Source organism: Furipterus horrens, unplaced genomic scaffold (assembly GCF_987537825.1).
Source record: "Furipterus horrens unplaced genomic scaffold, mFurHor1.1.pri manual_scaffold_5, whole genome shotgun sequence".
Lineage (NCBI taxonomy): Eukaryota > Metazoa > Chordata > Mammalia > Chiroptera > Furipteridae > Furipterus > Furipterus horrens.
Genome location: NW_028327175.1, coordinates 102743927 through 102756995, shown reverse-complemented (window position 1 = coordinate 102756995; position 13069 = coordinate 102743927). Strand labels below are relative to the sequence as shown.

General features: G+C 42.2%; 1 protein-coding gene across 2 annotated transcripts in view; it reads left to right on the top strand.

The window, feature by feature from the left end:
* TMC5 (transmembrane channel like 5) overlaps window positions 1-13069 on the top strand; it is a 68713-nt gene that overhangs the window by 42717 nt on the left and 12927 nt on the right. For both annotated transcript variants that reach the window (XM_090276950.1, XM_090276949.1), the window contains exons 8-13: window positions 289-537; window positions 2699-2850; window positions 4492-4636; window positions 5464-5619; window positions 8081-8232; window positions 12541-12619. In XM_090276950.1, the coding sequence (XP_090133076.1) occupies window positions 289-537; window positions 2699-2850; window positions 4492-4636; window positions 5464-5619; window positions 8081-8232; window positions 12541-12619 (933 nt within the window). The remainder of the gene's footprint in view (window positions 1-288; window positions 538-2698; window positions 2851-4491; window positions 4637-5463; window positions 5620-8080; window positions 8233-12540; window positions 12620-13069) is intronic.

Genomic DNA, 13069 nt, shown 5'->3' with positions numbered 1-13069 from the left:
TCAGGGCTGTTTCCTGAAAACCATAGGTGTGGGAAAACCAGGTGGGTGTACGAAGATCTGCATTATTGCGCAGTTTAGCCACTGTGAGCGTCACCTTCAACAGCAAACCTGGGAAAATAATAATGCACTCACTTTAGGGGGTGGTTCTGCGGAGTAAATGAGACATTTGCAAATGCCTAGTGAGGTTCCTGGCACTTTGTAATGCTCTGGAAACGGTGGCCATTTTTGCTATTGTGGGACATGCTCAGATATTTGTTGAGGAAATGTCAAGCCTCATCCTAACACCAGGCATACCGGAGATCAAAGAACTGCCTGTCGGAGCTACTCAATTCCATCGGCCTGTGGCAGAAGACACTCAAGGTCATCGGAGGCAAGTTCGGAACCAGCGTCCTGTCCTACTTCAACTTTCTGAGGTGGCTTTTGAAGTTCAACATTTTCTCATTCATTGCGACCTTCAGCTTCATCATAATCCCTCAGTTGAGCTTGGCTGGAAGGAACGCTCTCCAATTCACAGGACTGGAATTTCTCACTGGGGCGGTAAGTCCTCCTTTTCTCCTTTCTGGTGTTCGCCACCTTGAAAACCCAGACACACACCTTGCTGGTCACCTTTCTGGACCTCTCGCTTTTTCCTGGGAGTAAACTGGTGGGGCAAGTGGATGTTTAAATAATGTTTTTCTTTTTTTTTTCCCCAAAAGTAACATACACACAACATAGTAGAAGTTCTGGCTCCAGAGGTAACAGTTCATGTTGTTCAGAATCCTCTTCTCTGTGTACACAATATGTATGTACATATGCCTCCTTTTCTCTTTTTTAACGAAAGATGAATTATTCACAATACTGCCTATAATTTTCTTTCTTCACCTAGTATGTGGTGGATGTCTCATGTTGGTGTTCATAGAACTACCCTTCTAATTGTTCCTTCTACAAAATATAATGCCCCATTTGAAAAAGTGCTATTACAGAGGAGAACAAACGAAGAGAAGTCCATTTTACTCTTCTTCCCTTATCTGACTCCCCAGTTCAGAGCATTTCTTTGTCCACTGTTTTTCTTCCTATACAAGCATTGAGACATACAAAGCTAGGTAAGTAGATAGATAGGTAGACAGATAGACAGGCACTTCTTTATAAAATAAAAAGAGAACCCTGGCCAGTGTGGTTCAGTTGGTTGGGCATCATCCCGTAAAATAAAAGGTTGCAAGTTCGATCCCAGTCAGGGCATATATGTAGGTCGTGGGTTTGGTCCCTGGTTGGGGAGTGTGCGAGAGGCAGACTGATCAGTGTTTCTCACATCGATGTTTCTCTTCCTCTCTCTCTCTCTCTCCCCCCTTTCCCTCTCTCTAAAATCAATAGGCATGTCCTCAAGTGAGGATAAAAATATGAAAATAAAATAATAAAACAATAGGGTATTACAAGTCTTGTTCTGCAACATTTTTGCTTTACTGTGTATCTTAGATATCTATGCAGGTCCACATTATTCTACTTAATAGAAACCATAATTTAGTTACCCAGCTCTTTATTGAGACACACAGCCCCTACTTTGTGTGTTCACCTTCTAGGAGAGATTTCTGCCATTGAAATTCTGTAGACCAGGGGTCAACAAACTGTAGCCCAAGAGCCAAATCTGACCAGCCATCAGTTTTTGCACAGCTTGTGAACTAAGATTGGTTTCTACATTTTTATATGCTTGAAAAAAATCAAAAGAAGGATAACATTTAGAGAAACATGAAAATTATATGAAATTCATATGTCAGTGTCCATAAATAAAGTTCTTTTGAAGCACAGCCACACTCATTTCTCTGTGGGTCTGTGCTGCTTTTCTGCTTTGCCGGCAAAGTTGAGATATTGCTGTAGCTGTCATATCGGCCTGACTCTTGCAGTGGAGTGTTCAAAGTAAGGTCCTTACATTTGTTTTTTCTTCTTTTTTTGCTAAAAATTTTTCCTTGGGATAGATGCATTTAAGTGAAATTATTGTGTAATTTTTTTTCTCATTACTATGTATATTTTGTGCATTTGTATAAATGAAACATTTTATTACAAAAAATTTCAAACATGAAAAAATAAAGAGTGTACAATGAACACCCACATACACACTATGTAGATTTAAAATTGTTAACATTTTGCCATATTTGTTTTATCTTTTTTTTATGATTTTAGAGAGAGAGAGGAAGGGAGGAGGAGAAGGAGGAGGAGGAGGAGAAAGAGAGAGAGAGACATTGATTTGTTGTTCCATTTATTTATGCATCCACTGGTTGATTTTTCTATGTGCCCTGACCACGGATTGAACATGCAACCTTGGCATATCAAAATGACACTAACCAACTGAGCTACCTAGCCAGGGATTATTCTTATTATTTTGGGAGGCATTTTACAGTAGGTTACAGACATCAGGATATTTCACTCTGAATTTCTTCAATGTGCATCTTGCTTTTTGTCATGCTTTGCTTAGTCACTGGGTCCTGGTGGTAATAGCTGGGTCCCTCTATTTTAAAGCTATGCTGGTTTAGGATTCCTTTTCAACTCCGAATGCCTAGTGATAAAATGCCTAGGTTCTCAGTGACCTGAGTACTGCTTTCCTTGCAAACAAAAACATCTAAATTGACTGGTTCAAGCTTTTAGAACACAAAAGAGGTCAACTGTGCTGACCATAGGCATTCATCTCAAGAGACTCACCTGACCTAGGGCTTATTGTCCCTTTCAGGGTTATTTTAGTGACACAGTGATGTACTATGGCTTTTACACCAATTCTACGATCCAGCATGGGAACAGTGGGGTAACCTACGACATGCAGCTGGCCTACCTCTTCACAATTGCAGCCTGTTTGATCATCTGCTTTTTCAGTTTGCTATTCAGGTATGAAGTGTTAGCATTTCCTGATTCTAAGCTCTTTTTAGATTTAGGCAAAATTCAAGAGACTCAAAAGTTACCCAGCAAACAGTTTATCTGTAATCTCTCTGATCATTCCTTGTCCTGCAACATAAATATGAGTTTGGACAGAGGAGAGATGTTTTCATGTACTTTAAAAGAAATTGGTCAGTCTGAACATAAGGATGCAATGACTCAAGTAGTTATATAAACAGAAGGACATGGACGAACAATTGTCAAATGATAATTGTCAGAGAGGTAGTACAGATGTTCAACTTCTGTATTAATTTGCTAGGTCTGGGTGGCTTAAGCAACAGGAATTTATTTTCTCAAGTTCTGGAGGCTGAAAGTCCAGGATCAAGGTGTTGGCAGCATTGGTTTCTTCCAAGGCCGGTGTCCTTGCCTTGCAGATGGCCATGTTCTCTCTGTGTCCTCACATGATCTTCCCTCTGTCCATGTTGAGCCCTAATTTTCTCTTCATATAAGGATATCAGTCATATCAGATCAGGACACACCCTTGATGATCTTATTTTAACTTATTTACATCTGTAAAGATCCAATTTCCAAATATAGTTGGTATCTGAGGTACTGGGTGTTAGAACCTCAACATATGAAATTTGAGGGGAACACAATTCAGTCCATAACAACTTCATTGCCAGTACGATAATTCAAAGTAAAATGAGGTTGTTTTCCTCCTATCAAACTAAGAAATGCTTTCTAAACTGCTGTTACTCAGTGCTAGCACATTTTGGAAAGGGGAGTCCATTTTACTCAGTATTTGTTAATCCTGAGCCTGATTTCATTGAGTCCTCCTGACATCTCAATGATAGTAATAGCTGCCTTTATTGAGTGCTTATTGCTCAGAGCGCTGCATTGACTCTTATGGTCAGCTGAATAATGCCCCTCACCTCCCAAAGATGTCCACATTCTAATCCTCAGAACCTGAAAATATGTTACCTTACCTAATAAAGGGGACTTTGCAGATGAGATTAAGTTAAGGATCTTAATATGGGAAGATTACCCTGGATTATTCAGTTGGGACCAAGGAAACCCCAAGGTTCCATGTAAATGGGAGGCAGGAGGGTCAAAGTCAAAGAGAGAGTGTAAGATGTTACTCTACTAATTTGAAGATGAAGGAAGGGCCCACAAGCCAAGGAATGCAGGCAGCCTCTAGAAGTGGGAAAAGGCAAGGAAACAGATTCTTCACTACAGCCTCCAGAAGGAATACAGCCCTGCTGACACCTTAATTTTAGATCCATTTTCTGATTTCTGACTTCCAGTAAGAGAATAAAGTTGTGTTGTTTTAAACCACTAAATTTAGGGCAATAGGAAACTAACACACCTCTCATAATAACTCTGAGGTGAGTACTGTTATTATCCCCATTATATAGATATGGAAACTGAGTCTTAGAGCAGTTAAAATGACTACAATCCCCAAGCTGGCAATTTAAGACTGTAAGCCAGGCCTGTCAGATCCCAAAGCCAGAGCATTTAACCATTAGAACTTGGATCGAACTCTTCCATGTTACCTTTCACTATTAAAGATAGGATTTCCTTTTATTTTGATCCATGTACTCCCCAATGCATGTCCTAATAACCCTTGGGTATTTTGGTTTCTGCTTTCCTTAGCATGGCCAGATATTTCCGGAACAACTTCATTAACCCCCATATTTACTCCAGAGGGATCGATAAACTTATTTTTTGCTGGGATTTCACCATCACTCATGAAAGAGCTGTGAAGCTGAAACAGAAGAATCTTAGCACTGAGATAAGGGTAAGGCAAGCTTGCTTTTTACACCTTCTTCAGCCAGTCTCCTTCTTTCCCTCAGTATGTCTGCAACTTTTTTTAAAGTAATAATGATTTTTTTTTTTTACTGCCCATGAGATTGCCAAAAAATTAAACATCACAAAAACCCAGAAAAAATATTCATAATGCACGGTGCTTGTTATGGTTTAGGGAAATGGACATTTTCACATGACACGGTGGTTTTGATTGGTACATGCTTACTGGAGGGCAGTTTAGCAATTTACAAAATGTTAAATATAAATACTTTCTTGACCTCATAGTTCCAGGTTTAAATTTTCATCCAGTGGTTTCCAACCTAGGACAGTTTTGCCCTTCAGGGAAGATATGGCACTGTCCGGAGACTTTTTTGGTTTTTACCCACCTGGGGAGGGAGCGTCTTTGGCACAACACAGAACTATCTGGCCTCAAATGTCAATAGTGCCAAGGTTGAGAAACCCTGGTCTTTTTTAAAAAGTTATTAAAAAGAAAGGACAAGCAGAATGTATAAACAAATGGGGCTTTATCAAGAGGATTCCAGATGTTAACTTCTTATTCTTGAAGAGTTTCATGACCTCAATGTACTTTCCTTGAGAGCACTGTCTCAATCTGCTGGTCCTATCTGTTCCTCTAAGATTAAAAAAACAAAAACATTTTAGATTTTTCCATGGGGTCTCTCATAATCCATGTTCATTGTGAACTTTCCCTGTCTCTCACCTGTAGATCTAGGGTGAATTTGTGTCTCGAGTGAAGAGTTTTCATCTGAGGTGGGGAGGCAGGGGTGTCTGTGGGCCAATGTGACTTCCTTGTGTTTATAGGAGAACCTGTCAGAAATCCGTCAGGAGAATATCAAGTTAACGCTCAATCAGCAGCTGACCCGCTTGTCTATCCATCTGGCAGCCTGGGTTGTCTCTACTGGAGTGGCCATTGCCTGCTGTGCAGCTGTTTATTACCTGGCTGAGAACAATTTAGAGGTAACCAGAGTGCCAGAGGCACCAGGGGCCAGAGTACAGAGGGGTGAGGAAAGTAGACCCTGCTACTCAAACTAAGTTCATTGATATCAGCTGGAAACTTGCTTAAAAATGCAGGATCTTGGGTACCCCCTATAGCTCATGGACTAGGAATCACATCTTAACGATGTCCCCAGGTGATACCTGTGCATGATCTAGAGTGAGAAGCTCTGGGCTAGTGGAGAGGTGGGAACTTTGGCTGCAGACTTGGGATCAAGTTCTGGTTTCTTCCTTTATTATTATATATATATCCCTGATGCTTCCCATAGCCCCTAGCACAGTGTAGGTGCTCACTAAGTATTATGATCTGATGAACTCTGGTGAGTGACTTAATTTTTGTGAGCCCCAGATTCCTTACCTGTAAAATAGGAATGATCATACCTGAGTGTGTAGGTGTATGGTCAGGCCTAGAGAAAAAGTATGTGGATAATCTACCCAGTGCCTGGTATTGTGAGTGATGAAGGAATGTTAGTTTTGTTTCATTTTTAGATAACATGAACTCTGAGATTAATTAGCTGTGTGGCATGGTTAAAATACTATTTTTCTGTAGGCTTTAGCCTTTTTCTCTGGGGCTAAATGTAGATCGTTTGTTGACCTCTAGAATTGTGGTACATGTTCACTTTTTTTAATGGCTTCCCATGACCTTCAATATAAAATCTATCCTCTGTGGCATGATCGATAGATCTTTTATGATCTAACCCTGCCCACATCTCGAGCCTCAACACTCCATAACCACCCATATCCCACACCAGCACCACTAAATGGCATGTTCATTGTTCTCTGAACACACCATGCTTTCCCTCATCTCTGTATGGGAAATATGTATTCTATTCTATATCCCCCCTCACTTCCCTTCATTGTGTAAACCCCTCCTCTCCCTCCTCTAGTCCTCAGCATGGGTGTCACTTCCTCCAGAAAACCTTCTCTCACCACCATGACCCTCACTAGTGCTTCTAAGATTGCAGACTTTCCTTTTGCATTTGTCACATGCAGCATTGAAAATCCCTGCTTATGTATCTGTTTCTTCAAAAGACTGTACCCAGAAACTTGGCCTAATACATGGTATGTAGTACGTGTTCAACCAAACAGATGAATAAGTGAAGGAAAAGCCAGCAAGAATAGGGGTGTGGGATTACACAACCCTATGGGTTTGCCATTAACTATATTAAGGTGTGCCCTGAAGGAGGGGAAGTTGAGTCGAAGTCCTCAGGGGCCTGGCATTGCCTAGCTAGGGTGGAAGCTGTGATGGGGCGGTTGTAGGTATAAAGACTTCTGAGTTTCTTCTTCACCAGGAGGTTTTCTCCCTGCCCACCTGAATTGAAGGAGGGCAGCAGAGGAGGAAAGGCAGCAGAAATGGCATCATTCCCATTGTTTGAACATCTGTTCTATGCCCAGCAGGATCAGCCCTTTTCACAACTGCAGGGATCACATTTATTGGAAACTACAATTTCATGTGAATGGTACCCAGGCTGTGTCATTTATGGGCCAGATCTTGCCTTACTGGTCTCATTTAGTTCTTGGAATGTCACTGTGGATTATGTGACCACCCCCCCCCCCCTTATACAGATGGGGAAACCAAGGCTCAGAGAAGCAATTTATCTGGCCCTCGACATGCAGTTTATTAATATGGGAAGGAGGACAGAATTTGTTACGCTGCTTCTCAAGATACTGCCCAACATTTGAGTAGTGCTTTCAAAACCATCCAGAGGTAGATGGAAGCAGAGTCAAGCCTGGGGCTGAGGAAGGAAGATTGTGAGACATCAGAAAAATTCACTGGAATCCTAATTTCCAAGGATGTCAGGCAGAGGGGCAGCCCAGGCTTCCCTCTGAGCCAAATGGCAGGGTGTTTTGTCCATGTGAAGGAAAGGGTCGCCTCTCCCAACCTCACACAAAAGGGTGGCATGGACTAGCAGATGCACTTCAGCACCCAAGGACAGGTAAAACCTGGTGAAAATGAACCAGACCACACGGGACCAGGGAGTACATATTCCACAGGGATGGAAGTCCTTGTGCTGTAGCTTCCGTAGGCTCAAGGTTTTGCTCCAACAGCCAGGGAGCATATTCTCATTTCAAAAAAGTCACAGAGCAGAGTTTTGAGGTCAGGCCCCTGAGTCAAACAGACCCTGATTCAAATCTGTCACTTCCTAGCTGGGTGACACTGGGCAAGTATCTTCACCTCTTGATGAGTCTAATTTTGCCCGTCATTTAAGTCAGATAACGTGCTGGGCTGCAGTGAGGATTAATGCAATCGTGTGGGTAATGGATGCTTGGCACAGGGTGAGTGCTTGATAACCAGTAACTTCTTTGCTAACCCCCAGAGGAACTACTGGAGTTTTTTCATGGGGCAGGGGTGGTCTTCTGAGTGAGGTGGAGAGGGGTCCAATGCACAGCTGGCATCTGGATTCTCTCTCTCCATCCCCTGCAGTTCCTGCAGAGCCACAGGAGCCCCGGGGCAGTGCTGTTACTGCCTTTTGTGGTGTCCTGCATCAACCTGGCGGTGCCTCGCTTCTACTCCGTGTTTGGGCTGGTGGAGCGCTACGAGATACCACGGCAGGAAGTTTACGTCCTCCTGATCCGGTAGGTGTGTCTGTCACTGTCAACACCAGCCTCCATTTTCACAGAGGAAAGTGGAATGGGACTAGAAAGTATTATACTCAAGTATTGAAGTCCTGTTTTCCAGAAAGAATTTCAGGAATATAGTGTGTTTATATGGTGTGGGTTAATAGTCATAAAAAACAAGGAGCCCAGAAAAATACAGGGTTTTAGTTACATCTGCCTTTTGCACAAAGGAGTGGCTTATCTTTCCCATTTGCTACCAGCCTAAGGAGTAACATTATTCTCAGTTATGAGATGTACTGATTGGGCAGGTTGTATACTGCACAAAGGTTCCTGGCTGAGGCGCTGTACAAGGACTGAAATCATTCAGTGTGTTCATGGGTCAAATTGTGAGCCCTGTTACCCCTGCATCAGTCAGGAGGAAGAGGCACATTTTTATAATTCAACTACCCAAATGAAGGGGGAGGGAGTGCTTTTGGCAATTCATTGGCTGGGGTTGGTGGTGCCTTATTTTGGTCCCCACAAAAGTACTATATGTGCTATGGGTGATCCTAGGGTTTTGGTAAACAAAGCATAAAACCACCCAAATGGCGTTCTTATTGCTTCTTCTTGGCTAATTCCTGACCAGTTAGGGCTGCACAATGCAGATTGAGTTTCTTTACTGATCACTTCCAGAGCCTATGGATTCTGAGGTCTGGCTCCTGGCCAGCTCTCCAATTTCATTTCATCCGCTTCTCCCCCTTCCTCAGTGCGCCCCCAGCACCACTGGCAACCTAACTATTCACAAACATGCCAAACTGTATGTCCACGTCTGGACCTTTGTACTGGCCATTCCTTGTTCCTAGAATTCTCCTTCTGCAGATAGCAAATCTATACTTACATTGATATTTATAGTTTCTTCATATAGAATTTACACATTTTTGTTACTTCCAAATTTATAACAAAGATATGATATATATCATAGATCAGGAGTTGGCCAACTACAGCCTACAGGCCAGCCTCCTAATTTTATAAATAAAGTTTCATTGGAACCCAACCATGTCCATTTGTTGGCATATTATCTGCGACTGCTTTCCTACTACAATTGCAGAACTGAGTGGTTGCAACACAGACTGTGAGGGCAAAAAGCCAAAAAGATGTACTATGTGGATCATCACAGAAAGAAACGTTTGTTGACACCTCTTTTAGGTACGTGTTTAGAGTTAGTGTGTGTGTGTGTGTGTGTAATTCTCCTAAAGAAAAATCCTAGCAAGCCCTCACTTTTTTACACCTCACCCCACCGATGCCTCCTCTTTGTAGTTAGAAACAATTAGGACTTTTTTTAAATTGTGGTATATATCATAACATTTGCCATTTAAACTATTTTTAGGAGTACAGTTCAGTGGCATTAAGTGATTTGGTTTTTTAGTATATGTATTAATAATAGTTTTACTGGCAGCCATGGTTGCTGTGGCTCAGTGGATTGAACATCGGCCTGCGAGCCAAGTGTCGCTGGTTTGATTCCCAGTCAGGGCACATGACTAGGTTGCACATCAGGTCCCCAGTTGGGGGCGCAAGTGAGAGGCAATCACACAGTGATGTTTCTCTCCCTCTCTCCTTTCCCCTCTCTCTAAAAATAAAATAAACAAACAAATAAAAAAATAGTTTCACTGGCTTCTTTGCTCACTGGGGTTATTTAATGTATCCTACTTACAACATCTTCTTTTTATATTGTAAGAAAAAATTATTTTACAATAGGTCTGGAGATGATCAAGTTTCTAAGTATTTCCATGTTCTAACATATCTTTATTTTGCCTTTCTATGTGCATGTGGGTTTGGATGAGTTGAAGACTATATTCTAACTAACCTCTTCTCGGAGTCTATAGGTGTTGCTCTGAGACTTTTCTGTTGTCTAGTGGGGTTGGATACTCACCCAGCCACTCTTCCCAGACCTTTGCATTGGCTGTCTCTAAGCTTCAGGCATCCCAGAACCACAGCCAGGTCTGAGGCACTCCTCTGCCGAATTTGTTCTTAAGCTGCAGTTTTCTCCATTAACCGCCTTTCATCTTTTTGTCTTTCTCTCCTTTACTTCTGCTTTCTATGTTCTATAAATCCCTCTGTATTTCTGGTGTGTTCACCATGACGTTTCTGGGTCTTCATTGCTTTATGAATCTTTTAGCTTCTAACTTTTCTACCATTTCAATATGATTTGAATTGAGGGTGAGTATGCCAGTTTGAGCCAATGGCTTTGCTAATTAATTTGCATTTTTCTGATCACTAGAGAGGTTATTTGTCTCTTAATATGCATTAGCCATTTATACTGTTTCACAAAATATTCAAGATCTTTTACATGAAAAGAAAATGGGAAAGCTCAGAAATACACTATCTTTCTTTCTATGATATAAGCTTTATCTTTGCTTATAAGAGTGTGTCTTCAGATTTAACCTGGAGCTATACTGCAGTGTATGAGTAGATAAAGTTCTGACACCAATTCCAGTGTCTGTGTGTCTGTGTGGGTGGGGGTGGGGGGTCCCCACACCACCAGGCAGCTCTCTAACACCAGCTGGGTGTCTGACAATACAACTCAATTATCTGAGATTAAGCGGGTTCAGAACACAGTCCTACAAGACTGCCCCACCCCTTGCCACCTTCAGATGTCAATTGCAAGTCTAGGTTGTTACCTGTGATTCTGGCTTACCAGCTATAGATTAGAGGTTTCCATGCCTCTCTCCTCAGGTTAGATTAACTTGCTAGAGTGGTTCACAGAACTCAGAGACACATTTTACTTACTAGCTCACCGGTTGATTATAAAAGGCTATAACTCAGGAACAGCCAGGTGGAAGACATGCATAGGGCAAGGTGTGGGGAAAAGGCACAGAGCTTCCATGTCCTCTCCAGGCACATCATTCTCCCAGCAACAACACGTGTTCACCGATCCAGAAGCTCCAGACCCTGTCCTTTTCAGTTCTTAGGGAGGTTTCATTACATAGGCACGGTTGATTAAGTCATTGGCCATTGATTCAACTTCCAGCTCCTCTCCCCACCGCAGAGGTCGGGCGGTAGAGCTGAAAGTTCCAACCTTCTAGATGCTTCCAAAGGTCCCTCCTTCATATAACGAAAGACATCCTTATTGCTTTCCTCACTTAAAAAATTTCAAGGGTTTCAGGAGCTCTGTGCTAGAAACAGGGCCAAAGACCAAATATATATTTCTTATAACTCACAATATCACAGTATATTAAGGCATTAATCTAGTAAATATTGAGAGTCATAGTAGGGCTAAGCAATGGGCAAGAGGTTGGGGATCTGTCATTAAAAAAGACAGATCTAATTCCCTTCCTACACAGTGGAGTCTCACTCAGCCTTCACTGTGCACCAGAATTACCTGGAGGGATTGCTAGGCCCCACTCCCAGAGTTTCTGATTCCATAGGTCTGAGGTGGGGCCTGAACATTTATCCTTCTAACAAGTTGACAGATGATGCTGATGCTGCTGGTCTGGGGGCCACACTTGGAGAACTACTGGTCTAGTGACACAGGATTCTTGGCACAGCAATCTTGAAGCCCTGTTAAAACCAGAAGGTATTGATTTAAATACCTGGGTTTAAGAACTGAGGCTGTGAAATCAGATGGCTCTCAGTTTGAATCTTTGTCTTGCCCTTAACAAGCTGTGTGACCATCTGACAAGTTATTTTATCTCTCTGAGCTTCAGTTTCCTCATTGGTAAGGTAGGCATAAAATACTGCCTACTTGATGATACAGTTGTGATGATTAAGTGAGATGATTTACTAAAGTGCTTAACATAGCATAGTATCTATGGAGCACCCAGAGTCGGTTACTATATTATAATAAGAAGTGAAATCAGATACTTTTGAGATGCATCAGAAGAGGATGTATCAGTCAGAATTAATTAGGTTATACTGCTGCAGTAACAAACTTCTCCCCTCACCCAAACCTCAGTGCTTTAAAGCACAAAGGTTTATGACTTGCTCATGCTACAGGTCCATTGTCAATTGGCAGGGGGCTTTTGCTCATGTCAGTCATGCAGGGATCCAGGCTGAGAGAGGAGCAATCATCTGGAATATTGCCAAAGGCCATTCCAGAGAGAAGGCAGTAAGTTCTGGGGTCGGGGAAGGGTCTCACTGGCCTTTAAATGCTCCAGCCAAGCAGTGACACTAAGTGACACACATCGCTTTTGCTCACAACTCATTTGCCAGAACTAGCTATATGGTCCTCCTCAACCACAGGGGGGCAGGAGTTTCCATCCTACCATGTGCTGTACAGGAAATATTGGCAAACAGCACTAAGGACGGCCACAAACAGCAATGATGGTTGTTTCCTCTTCTGTTTTTCAGCAACATCTTTTTGAAAATAACAATCATTGGAATTCTGTGCTACTATTGGCTCAACACTGTGGCTCTGGCTGGTGAAAAGGTGAGATTTCCATGCTGTTTTGCCTTAACTTTGGTTTCTTAGCCTATGGCCATCAGGGAGGAAATGAGTTTCTCAAGTTTCTAAGGAGTTTCAACTCATGATATTAGAGCACATACGTTATTCATCTTTCCATTCATTTATCCCTCCATCCACCCACCCATTCTAGAGCTGTGCATCCACAACTTCCCTCTCCTCATTCAGCCAAATCTAAAAGCTCACTAAGTCCGTTAGCTCATAGTACTTCCTGCAGAGATAACTGACTGCCAGTTTCATAAACTGACCAATTCAACCTTCCAACTCATGCTAGCTTGCTACACCTCTACGCTACTTTCTTAATTAAGCAGATATTAATAAGGTTAATAAGCAAAAGGAGTGGAGGCATTATTAGCTATTGACGATTCCTGCTCGCCTGAAGAAACTGATTAGCTCTGGCTGAAGAATGGGATGCAG